The sequence below is a fragment of the Ochotona curzoniae genome, unplaced genomic scaffold (assembly GCF_017591425.1).
Source record: "Ochotona curzoniae isolate NIBS_2020 unplaced genomic scaffold, NIBS_Ocur_1.0 scaffold_4763, whole genome shotgun sequence".
NCBI classification, from domain to species: Eukaryota; Metazoa; Chordata; class Mammalia; order Lagomorpha; family Ochotonidae; genus Ochotona; species Ochotona curzoniae.
The window spans coordinates 856,028-868,221 of NW_024467123.1; the positions used below are offsets into that span (position 1 = coordinate 856,028).

The window sequence follows — 12,194 nt, forward strand, 5'->3', positions numbered from 1 at the left end:
GTTCTCATGGGAGTGGCAACCCAAGAGAGAGGGGCCCACTGTTTCCCTAATGGGCTCACCCCCCACTCGTGTATCCTGCGCTCTCCGGGTGGTACTGCAGTTTAGGTTGACAGAGTTTTCCTCCATGCCAGCATCTGCTGCTGGTGCTGTGGCAAAGCCCAGCCAACCCTCACCCCCTCTGGCTTAGGCATGTACCAATAGGTACAGTCTGTCCAGCCTGGCTTGTCCCTGACCCAGCTTACATGCAGGCTAACAGGTGTTGTAGCCCTGCCTGGCCTGGTCTGTCCCCAATCCCAGCTCCCATGCTCACCAGTGGGAATAGTGGCCCAGCAGGAGAGCTCCCCGCAGCCCCCCTACCGGGTTCACCCACTCCTGCCTGGGTTGCATGTGTGCTGGCTGGGTACTGCGGCCCAGTCTGGTGTGACTGCCTCACCTTGTTGTTTGCTAGTGTGTGCTGTAGCTTGGCCTGGCCCACCCCTAATTCCAGCTCACACTGGTGGGGACTATAACTTAACCAGCCCAGCCAGCCCCCAGTCCTGGCCCTAATGTGGACTGGCTGGTATTGTGACTTGACCTGGCATGACCCACACACCATTCTGGCTCTTGGATTTGCCAGTGGGTGATATGAACTGTTCCAATCTGGCTTGCCCCAGACCTGAGCCATAGCTAAGCCTGTGGGTACCGTTCCCTGACCTGGTCTGGTCTGTTCCCTTTCTTGGTTCTTGTGCTCACCTGTAGGAACTGTGTCCTAACAGAGGAGTTGCCAGGCTCCTCCATCAGGATCGTTTCCAATACCAGATCTCACACACACCGATGGATCCATGGTCCAGCCCCACTTAGTCTGCCTCCTGTCCATAGCTTGAGTGTGCGCCTGCATGGTCAGCCATGTTCCATGTTAGCAAGCCCAACCCGGGACTACCATGTGGGCTGGTGCATCAGTCTGACTCATAACAATCTTCAGGCCTCTCCCCCTCAAACCACCAGGTTCAGTCCCCTTGCTTACCTGAAATGACCGTGGCCCTGTCGTTGGATGTCTTTCAGGGTTTATTCCTCATGTATACATATGGTGGCCTTGTCCATGTGTGTCCCTAGGCAATCATTCCATACCCCCAAACCCCAGAACTCGCCACGGGGTGGTCAGCAGGCAGAGCCCGGTGCCGGTTGGTGCTCTGGCTGCTCACAAGCCCAGGACTCTCCCCCGAACCCCTGCCCAGCAACGGTGGATGGGGAACTAGGGTCCCCAGCAGGAAGTCTGGTACCCCCAGGCCACAGCCATGTGGTTGGGGGATTTAGACACCCACACCATTGCTCAGATTTACCCGGATCCCCCCGATTTGTCTAAGCAGTCATTGACAAGCAGGTGAATGAGGTCAATATCTCCAGCAAGGACTTCGGTGGTGTATTTCCTGTGGGCTTTCATTTTTCTCCTTTAAGTTCATTTGGGAACACCGATACTGTGACATACATTGATTTTCCTCCCTGCTTCCTCCTGTTCAGAAACCCCTGGCTCTCCTGGGTCAGGAAAGTGTCTTTTGAAGATATGGCTGTGGGCTGAGAGCGCCCTGGGGGATTCAGGATGGTTTTGGTCACAAGATCGAGGCAGCTTAGAGGAATGTGGGACAGTCAGCGCTGTCTCCAATCTCAGGGCAGGGGCAGGGTTTGAAGGTTGAGTCCCAAAGACCAGTGATGTCATTATGCTTGTGTGATCAAGTCTGTGTAACGGTCTACAAGGATGGGGTGTGGGGCTCGTGAAGAGGGCAGGGGAGCCCCACCACCGTTGTCCCACACCACGCCCTGCGAGCCCATCTAGCAAAGCAGCCAGTCCCACAGGGGGGACTGCAGGAGCCCTACTCTATAGCAGGTCGATCAGAAGTGGGAGCTGGCACCTGCAGCTGGCACCTGAGGTGCGGTGGGGTCTGCTCAGCGGATGCCCAGCTGCTGTCCTCTGATGAGTCATTGGCAGCAGAATTGGTTGCTTGCCTAGTGTGTGGGCCCCTCTCCTCCAATTTATTCACAGCAGAAGTATTGTGTTATGCCAGTATAGTGGCAGGAAAGTTTATTTTTCCTATCTTGTTATTGGGGGTGTAACATTTTAGATTCTTAGTTTTCTTGTTTAGTTTATCCCCTCCCCCCTTTTTTTTTTAGGATTTATTTTATTTTTATTGGAAAGGCGGATATACAGAGAGGAGAGACAGAGAGGAAGATCTTCCGTCCGATGATTCACTCCCCAAGTGAGCGCAACGGTCGATGCTGTGCCGATCCAAAGCCAGAAGCCTCCTCTGGGTCTCCTGCACGGGTGCAGGGTCCCAAAGCTTTGGGCCGTCCTCGACTGCTTTCCCAGGCCACAAGTGGGGAGCTGGATGGGAAGAGGGGCTGCCGGGATTAGAACCGGCGCCCCTATGGGATCCCGGGCGTGGAAGGCGAGGACCTCAACCACTGCGCCACCGTGCCGGGCCCTATCCCCCTTTTTATAAATTTGGGAGCAAGAAAAGGGGAATATTTAATGATATTCTTGTAAATGATGTATTTGCTTGTTGATTTTAGATTCCCTCTGCAAGGGTAATGTCTTCTGAAATATGATGCTTAGTATATTAGGTAACGGTAATTATTATTTTTTAAATCTGTAATAATGTTTGTCTCATTAGTATCATCTGATGCTCTTTTTCCTCTTTCCTTCCTTTCCCTTTTCTTAGGAAATCAAATAATTTTTGTACTTCACTCTTTCACTGATATATATATATTTTAAAGATTTCTTTATTTTTTATTGGAAATGCAGATACACAGAGAGGAGTGACTCCAAGTGACTGCAACAGCTGGAGCTGAGCCAATCCGAAGCCAGGAGCCAGGAGCTCTTCCGGGTCTCCCATGCGGGTGCAGGGTCCCAAAGCTTTGGGCCGTCCTGGACTGCTTTCCCAGGCCACAGGCAGGGAGCTGGATGGAAGTGGGGCTGTTGGGATTAGAACTGGCGCCCATATGGGATCCCGGGGCATTCAAGGCAAGGAATTTAACTGCTAGGCTATCACGCCGAGATCATACTTTTTTTTTTTTTTTTGAGTGGGAAGAGATTGAAGAAAGGAAGAGAGAGAGGGAGGCAGAGAACGACAATGTCCCATGGTGACCCTCCAGATGTGTGCAAACAAGCACTAGGACGGGGCCTGTTTCATGTATTTTCTTTTCAATATTACTTTATCAGTTTTTAAGGTTTATTTATTTTTATTTGAATGACATATTTACAGAAAGGAGAGACAGAAAGATCTTCCATCCTGATTCACTCCCCAGATGGCTACAATGGCTGGAGATGAGCTGATCCGAAGCCAGGAGCCGGGAGGTCCCTCTGGTTCTCCCACAGGAGTTCAGGGTCCCAGAATCCTAAGCCATCTTCCACTGCTTTCGCAGGCCACAAGCAGGGAGCTGGAAGTAGAGCAGCCTGGACACGAATCATCACACATATGGATATTGGCACTTCAGGCAGAAGATTAGCCCGCTGAGCCATCGCACTGACCCATCATTATAACATTTATATTACTTCAATAATTAATGTGTAAAGATATGTCATGACAATATATACATATACAATAGGAATGATATTGACAATTTTTGGTCTATTTCTTGTCTGCTTATTTCTTTTGGCAGAACCAGGATTATAAATTTTTTTGTATTATACTTTTTAAAATAGATTTCCTTTAAAATTTGATCTGAAAGGCAGAGTAACAGAGAGAGGGACAGAGGATAGAATTTCCATCTGCCAGTTGGCTTTCTAAGTAGTTCCCACAGTCAGGTTCCTGACGCTCCATTCATCCAGGTCTCCCACGTGGCGACAGAGGCCCGAGGACCCGGGCCAGGACCTGCTCTCTTCCCAGGCACATCAGCAGGGGAACTGGACCCAAACAGGAACACCGGGACTTGAACAGGGAATGGCAGTGTCGCCGCTGGCTTAACCTGGTGCATCTCAACACTGGCTCTGGCTTACCAGTTTTTTGGTACCAAAATTGAAAAACTGCCTTTCTTTCACTTATTTTCCGGAATGCTGGAGTCTAGCACCTGTTCATTTTTATAACTTGGGGGTGAACCAATCTAGATCCCGTCTCTCATTTTGTCAAAGGGAACATATTCATTTGAAATTTAAATTTTCCAATGAATCATACAATTATGTATTTTCCTGATTTAGCCAGTAAGATAATCTAGTTGCTTTCTAGTGTTTTTCCTTTGAAAAAAGTTTTCCATCATTTTGAAAAAGCTACATTTTCTATTATTGCTGCAAAACAAATTTGCTGGACATGTGGTGATGTAAAGCATCTATTTTTTGGTGTGATTTTGTTAGAAATTTGGTCAGGCAGTGTCACTTGTGGACCTCTCGTGCAGGTTTGGTGGCATGTCGGCCCTGAAGATGCTGCTGAGCTGTGTCTCTTGGTCACCTGTCCCCCGGAGCTGCTGATGGCTGCTGGGAATTGAGCTGCAGCACCCCGTACAGCTTGTTTGTTGGAGCGATTTCAGCGTAGCGGGCTTGTTTTCAACGGTGGCTGGTTTCCTTTACAGCAAGTACCATATGAGAACCACAGAGTTCTTCGGAGTGCGTAAGGGCTTCTCAGCTCTAGCCTCATGAGTCTTGTAGAATTACTTCTACAAGTTGTGCTTCATTGTGTGAGCTTAATAATTTATCTTTTGCAGGTCCGGCGCAGCGGCATAGTGGCTAAGGTACTCGCCTTGCATGCTCCAGGATCCCATATGGGCGCTGGTTCTAATCCTGGAAGCCCTGCTTCTCATCCAGCTCCCTGCTTGTGGTCTGGGAAAGCAGTAGAGGACGGCCCAAAGCCTTGGAACCCTGCACCTGTGTGGGAGACTCAGAAGCTCCTAGCTCTGGATTGGCTTAGTTCCAGCTGTGGCAGCTGCTTGGGGAGTGAACCATTGGACGGATGAATTTTCCTCTCTGTCTCTCCTCCTCTCTGTAGATCTGCTTTTCCAATAAAAAGAAAAGAAATCCTTAAAAACATTTATATTTTGCTTTTTCTTGAACATTCGTTTACAGTTCGTGTAGCTATTATGAATGAGGGTGGAAAGAACATTCTTGCATATATCTTTGGATGTTTTCCTGATTTAAATCTGTCTCCAAAGTGATTCTGTGCTCAAAAATATCTTGTTCCCCTCTAGAGGGAAGCATTTTGCTCTCAGAAGCTTTCTGGGTCAGCCTTCCATTGGCTGGTTCACTCTCTAAATGCCACAACCACCAGAGCTGGGCCGTTCTGAAGCCAGGATCCAGGAGCCTCTTCTGGGTGTCTCACACGGGTGCAGGGTCCCAAGGACTTGAGCCATCCTCCGCCCCTTCCCCAGGCCACAGGCAGGGAGCTGGATGGGAAGCGGAGCAGCTGGAACAGGAATTGGCGCTCACAGGAATGCAGGTGCCCAAGACAGGTTAGCCTACTAAGCCATGGTGTCAGTGTCAATCACTCATCTTTTTCATTCTCAGGATGAAAAATTAGATGGCTCAAGTAAGGAAACGGGAACCTTCCCTCGAAACTGACTTTTTCTCTCCTTCCTATCTCATCCTCTACAGGGTGCGGAGGACCTGGCCTGTGGGCCGGATAAGGCTCGCAAAATCATTTGGTCTGGCTCTGCCAAAGCAACCATGGGCTGGATTCAAAGTTCAGTCAGTCTAAGAGGGACGATTTTAAGTTGATCATTTTAAATGTTCTGTCAAGGATATAAAAATCCAAATAGCTCTTGGCAGAGATAAGGTACTCCAGACCTGCTAAAGGTTATAGAGAAAGAACAGTTATGTTTCCACACGTCTCACGTGCAGGAGGTACGGGATCATTTGTTGAAGGCAGTGGAGGACGGCCCACGTGCTTGGACCCCTGCACTCATGTGGGAGACCCAGCGGAGACTCCTGGCTTGACCTTGGCCTAGTCTGGCCGCTGTGGGCATTTGGGGAGTGAATCAGCAGATGGAATATCTCTGTGCCTTTCCCTCTCTGTAACTCTGCCTTTCAAACAAAATCAATGTATATTAAAAAAATAATAATTACAAATCTAGGCTCAGTAACGAGCGACAGTTCTGCCCTTTTTAGGTGACTCCGACTGTGAGGTGTGACAAGCGTGGCTAAACAGGAGGTCATGCCTCTTGGGGACGAGAAGCCACTTGAAAGAGAGGAAATAAGGTTAGGAATCTAAGAAAACTGCAAATAGGAGCAGTCTGCTTTTTGGTCGTTAAGCAAATTGTCTCTATTATGAACGAACGACTGAACTAAACCCCAGAGTAAGAACTCTAAAACCTGGGGCCTTGGGAGACATGAGTGGCTTGCTAGGTTATCAGGGGTATAATGCAAGTAATAAAATGTTTAATAAAGTGATTATTACATTTGCCCCATGGACTCTACTTAGTGGTCTTGAATACAAGATGAGATTAACTGGTGTATAAATTATACAAAAGGACCTTGGTATTGGCAAGGGGCTGGTTTTATTTTTTTTAAAGGCTGACGGTGCCCACTAAAATTTTAACAATACCTGCTACACAAGAGAGAACTCTGTAGGATGATGTTAGATTGATGTTGGGGAAACTACGTCAAAAAGAAGCTAACTATGAGTACTTTGATAATGATAATAAACAAGACATTTATTTCTTATATATTCATTTTGGGGAAGGGAGAAAAGTCAGTTTCAGCCCTACCCAGGGATGGGTCTTTCTGGAAGGTTCTGCACGGATTCCATAGACCTGGAGAGGCTGTTTGACGGTAGAGGAGTTTCTTTTGGAAAGGCGGGCTTCCTCTGAGGAAGGCGTTCAGAGGGTGAGCCTGTGGGAGCAGCTGCGCTGGTGCACCGCCAGGCTCCCTCTCTGGGTGAAGCTCTTCCCGCACTGGCCACAGAGATAAGGTGTCTCTCCCGTGTGGACTTTGCCATGCAGGACGCAGTTGCCCCTGGTGTGGAAACTCTTCCTGCACTGGGTACAGGCGTACGGCTTCAGGCCCGTGTGTACCCGGATGTGAACGATCAAGCTTCCCTTCTGGCTGAAGGCCTTCCCGCACTGGTCGCACCTGTAGGGCTTTTCGCCGCTGTGAACTCGCCTGTGGACGGCAAGGTTGCTCTGATTCCGGAAGCTTCTCTGGCAGATGGCACACTCGTAGGGTTTCTGTCCCGTGTGCAGTCTCTCGTGGACGGCCAGACTCCCTCGCTGACTGAAGCTTTTCCCACACTCTTTGCACTGGTAGGGTTTTTCTCCCGTGTGTATTCGCTGATGTGTAACGAGATTACCTTTGGCCCGGAAGCTTTTCCCACAGTGGCTGCACTCAAATGGCTTCTGCCCAGTGTGGATTCTCTCGTGTAACGTTAGACTCCCTTTTTGCCGGAAGGATTTTCCACATTCCTGGCATTCATAGACCTTGGGTCTAATTCCAGCTGAATCTTCCTGCAGTGTCTTAGAATCCGGGGATTTTTGTTCCAGCTTTTCTCTTCTGAAAGAACTCTGGAAATCCCAGCTTGAGGATCCCGTGGCCTCAGCATGATCATATTTGTGCGCTTCTGTCATCACATCTGGGGAAATGGGAGGGAAGCCACACAAGATGTATTAACAGACTGAGAAGAACAGGAACAAAAGAGGAACACTATCCTGAGTCCTTCTTCTGTGTCAGGAATTACACTATGGGCTTTGCATAAATGGTTTAATCCTGGGAACAATCCTAAGAGCACTTGGGGAGGTCATCAAAGATCACACAGGTAAGGAAATTAGGGTTGAGATTCAAACACAGGCATGCGCCAAGCAAAGTACTACTTTCCTTTCTGTTTTATTCCACCCCCCTATGTGCTACTTTTCAGCTGAATCTAATTTAGCACGCCTAATAATTTTGTGAAGCAGACATGATTACCTCTACCTTACACTTAGACAGGGCCAAGAAATTAAGAAAATTATAAAAGAATATGGAAATCTATATTCAAGTTTATCCGGCCCCTCCCAAATAGGTGGATCCAAGTTGTATAGCTTTAAAACTTATAAGGCCTAGCACGGTTGCCTAGCAGTGAAAGTCCTTGCCTTGCACGTGCCAGGATCCCTCCCATATGGGCGCTGGTTCTAATCCCGATGGTCCTACTTCCCATCCAGCTCCCTGCTTGTGGCGTGGGAAAGCAGTCGAGGACGGCCCAAAGCCTTGGGACCCTGCACCCGCGTGGGAGACCTGGAAGAGACTCTGGGCTTCTGGCTCTGGACTGGCTTAGCTCTGGCTGTTGTGGTCACTGGGGAGTGAATCAAAGGAGGGAAGATCTTCCTCTCTGTCTCTCCTCTCTGTATATCTGACTTTCAAATAAAATGAATCTTAAAAAACAAAGAAACAAAAACAAAAACAAAACTTACAAGCATCTTTTGGAGAAAAAGCATAATTAGGCATGGGACTTGAAGAGAATACTCAAGGGAGAGCTATGGGTCTTAAGCTGTGTTAGGTTCCACCCTGAGCCACGGTCTGCTCTTTTGACAATGAAGTAAGCTCCATTACCTCACCAAACACATGGCAGAATTCTTGGCACTTTTTATTTCTGCTGTAAAATCCTTTCCTTCGATCTTATAAAACCGATGTTATTGTCCCATTTTACAGAGATCCAGGAGCTTATGGAAGTGAAGTGATTTGTCTTCTGAGATCTAGCTAGCGTGATTACAGAATTCGGGGAGGGAAGACAGGGACACTGAATACGTCTGTGAGCCGAGGCAGCCCAGGGATCAACCAACTCACTCACTGAAAAACGCTACGTTCTGGGCGTATCTTCCATGACAGTCCAGCAGGGTAGCTGTTGGAAATCCAAACATGTCCACTCGGGCTGTGGGGCCTGTATCGGCACGTCTTCAGAGGAGTCTTCCATGGGCTGTTCTTGACCACCTTGGCGGGGGGGAAACACCAAACAACAGAAACAAACAGGTAAGGGCAGATGTAAGCTCATCAGCGGGGGGTGTGGCTGGATGCAGGAAGTCTGCCTCGGAGTCACCTATCAGGACGCTGCAAAACGGCCCCAAAGGTAGCCGACCAGGCACCAGTGAGTCCAGTTGGAGACAGGAGCAGGGGGGCGGGAAAGCAAACATGGAAATATTTCTTCCTGCTGGTCCTAAGGGAACAGTCACCCCGCTCTGTGCTTTTGGTCTTTTGATTGGAATCTTTTGCTTCCTTCTCATTTTTTTTCCTTCAAGCCCAAGGAATTCAAGATTCTACACAAACAACACTGCACCCTTTATTGGACCTGTGATGGAAAACAGACCCAGCCCTCATTTTCCTCTTAGGTTATAAGGGTGTACCAGTTACCCTTTAAGTGTTCTTAGAAGGCTTCCGACCCAGACCTCACCTCCCTCCTCTTGGAGACCCGTCAGTTCACAGAACTGTCTTGCAATTCTAAGAAAGGGGGAGACCCATCCCGGATTATAGACAAGCCCAAGGCGCTCAATTAGGCTAAAGTCACTTGGCCAAAGTTCCACAGGCAGGGAAGGGCCAACATGAGCCGAGGTTCAGATTCGAGACTTTTCAGATTCGGAAGTTTGTGCTTGTATACCGTACAGTTCCCTGGTCTGCAGGAGCTCGTGAGAACTCTTGTAAAATGGACAGATGGAAAGTGTCTCACCAGACTGAATTGCTCTTCCAGGTCTGAGAAAGCTCTTGCATAGGCTTCCTATTCTTACATTTTATTTATACTGTTGTTTCCCTTGAATGAAAGTACAATTTACATCCGAATAAGTGGGTAGGAATCTCTCTTTAGCTTGCCCTCCTGTCCCGCAGGGAGGTCTCCAAACAGTAGCAACTGAGCTGACTCTTCAGCCATCTCGTCGAATAAAGGGCAACTGTTCTCCCCAGTTCACAGGTCTGGGGAATAGCTCTTTTCCTAAAGATGTTGATTCTATAATAGAAAATGAGGTTTGCCTATCAGAAAGCCTTTTATCTTCTTGGAAAAAAAAAAAAAACCCTCTGAATACATAGATCTTTAGAAACCAGGATTCTCTCACCTGGGCTCCCCCCATCTCGGCCCGGACTCTGGACAGGTGGCACAATACCTCCCTCTTTCCTAACTAAAGGTTTCAGAGTTTTGTCTTAACCGGGTGGCTCCTGGGAAGACCAAAAGAACCGAATGAAGAACTGGGTGAGGCGGCTTACGGATTGCAGGTCTAAGAATGCAGAGTCCTGGGGGGGATCTAGGGACCCCTTAGGCACCGATTTCAGGATGAGGGCCTGGGCAGGAGTGGCCTCTACACGCATGCACACACACGCACACACACACACACACGCACACACACACGCACACACACACACTCACTCCTGACTGGCTGCGATGCGCCTCGTCCTGCCTCCGGAGGGAGCCCGGGCCTTCTTCCTCACCCTCCTCAGGGGCCCTCCGACAGACCCGCGGATGCACCTGCTGGGGAACCCGCCCCTTCCCACGTCTCCAGGGAGCGGCGAGCCCTCTCCTCCCCTCCCCGCGCAGGCCTCGGGCCGGCCCGCAGGCCTGGCCTCGAGCATCCCGCTCTCCGGCCCAGGGAACCCGCCCGGACTGGCCGGGCCGCCCTCAGGGCTCAGGCCCCTGGCCTGCGGAGGGACGCGGCGGCCCCGCCTCGCCCGGCGCACTGACCCGGCCGCGGCCTCACACTCACCGCAGCGGTGCGCGCCCGCAGACGGACAAAGGCCGGCGCCGAGCCACAGCGCGCCGGCGCGAGCGGCGGACCACAGCTCCCAGGAGCCCTCGCGCGGACTCGCCCGCCGCCGCCGCCCGTCCGCCTCGCGGGGCACTGTGGGAAGCGTAGTTTTTCCCGGGACTTCGCGGTCAGTGACGACTTCGTTGTGATGGGGCACCCGGCCTGGGCGTCGGGAGCCGAGGGCTTTGGTAGGGGCATTGGGGCGGTTTTAAGTTAGGGCTCTCCCGCCTTCCTCCCCCTGTGCCGGGTTAGGAGTCATTTCCCGCCATGCTCCCTTTACCCACCCGCCAACATTTTGCCTTGACGTCATGCTTGGAAGCCCCCATTCTGCTTGGGGTGAAGACCAGCTGTGAAAGTAGTTGACAAAGTTTTGCGAGGAAAAAGTTGGCTGTGGAGGGCGACGGGAGTCACCTCTGTCACAGCAACCTGAAGAAATTCCTTTGGGAAGTCCTGGGCAAATGGCTCCCTAGAATGGAAAGCTGGGGGAGAAGGTGGTGGAGGAGACTCAGGGGAGACCCCGGCATGCCTTGGATAGAACTTTCCAGTTGTTTTCTAAATCCTCTATGGGACCAAGTCCCGAGGCAGATGCTCACCCGGAGGGACAGTCGCGGGTTGTGGGCCAAAGAGAAGTCTCATCAACAGTACGGTTTTGTGTAATTGCCGAAGACTACCCTCTCCTCTGCCGTTTTTCAAAACATTGGGGGAAGAAGCCCCATGAATGGTGTTATGATAAAAGGCTAAAGATTAGTTGGGGAGAAGCGAGGAATTAAATACCAAGATAACCTCTAGAGAAATATGTATATATATACACACACATACATATATATAATCTTGGCACAGGACCAGCCTTCCTAACCACGGTAACAAAGACAGAAACAATAAAGAAAAAAGATGAAAACCCAACACTTGCGTGTGTGGCCCAAACACGAGTAGATCACGTTAGCGCATGCCAAGCTGGGGGAAATATTAGCAGCTATCCTATTTAAAACACTATATAAATCAGTTAGCATGGGACATTTTGATAGAAATTTGGCAAAGTAGCTCAGCTCACTCTCCCACACACAAAGCTAAGGAAAAATACTCAGAGTCAGCATTCAAGTTTTTAAAAATGCCAAGAGAAACAGACAGTCTTCTCCCTTTGAGCTACTGAATGGCCCATCGTGCGCAGGGAGACGGATGGCTTGTGTCCATGTGCAGGGGGGACAGTGTTCTGACAGAGCTGAGGAAGTGTAGCAGCTGTCTTGAAGTGTGTTACTGCTCCTCTAGGATTATTTTTTCCCCCCTCAGGGGTCCAAATCAGATCATTAGATCCTCAATAACGGCATGAAAGCTGCCTTGTCCGAATTGCTGAAGTGAATTCACGACTTGGAAAGGACCCTCCGTTCCTCTGAAGGCAGTAGCTTGCCCCACTTCCCTGAGAGGGCACAGCCCAAGGGGTGGAGGGTGGGGGGCAAGGGGAAGCAAGCCTCCCAGGCTGCCTGGTCATGACCCTCCTGCAAGACCCTCCTCCATGAGATCCTTCGCATGGAATCTGTGGTCTGGGTTGA

At 49.9% G+C, this 12,194-nt stretch overlaps 1 protein-coding gene across 3 annotated transcripts; it reads right to left on the reverse strand.

Annotated features, from left to right (window-relative positions):
* Nucleotides 1-6,594: 6,594 nt before the first annotated feature.
* Nucleotides 6,595-10,675, reverse strand: ZNF32 (zinc finger protein 32). 3 transcript variants are annotated; one of them, XM_040970433.1, is made up of 3 exons: nt 10,606-10,675; nt 8,715-8,854; nt 6,596-7,523 (listed from the first exon to the last, which is right to left on the reverse strand). In XM_040970433.1, the coding sequence occupies exons 2-3, from the start codon at nt 8,782-8,784 to the stop codon at nt 6,775-6,777; spliced, it is 819 nt and encodes a 272-aa protein (XP_040826367.1). In that variant the 5' UTR covers nt 8,785-8,854; nt 10,606-10,675; the 3' UTR covers nt 6,596-6,774. The 3 variants fall into 3 exon arrangements, with proteins under 3 accessions (XP_040826368.1, XP_040826367.1, XP_040826365.1); XM_040970434.1 differs by lacking the exon at nt 10,606-10,675 and having other exon boundaries at nt 6,595-7,523; nt 8,711-8,792; XM_040970431.1 differs by lacking the exon at nt 10,606-10,675 and having other exon boundaries at nt 8,715-10,431.
* Nucleotides 10,676-12,194: the final 1,519 nt, after the last annotated feature.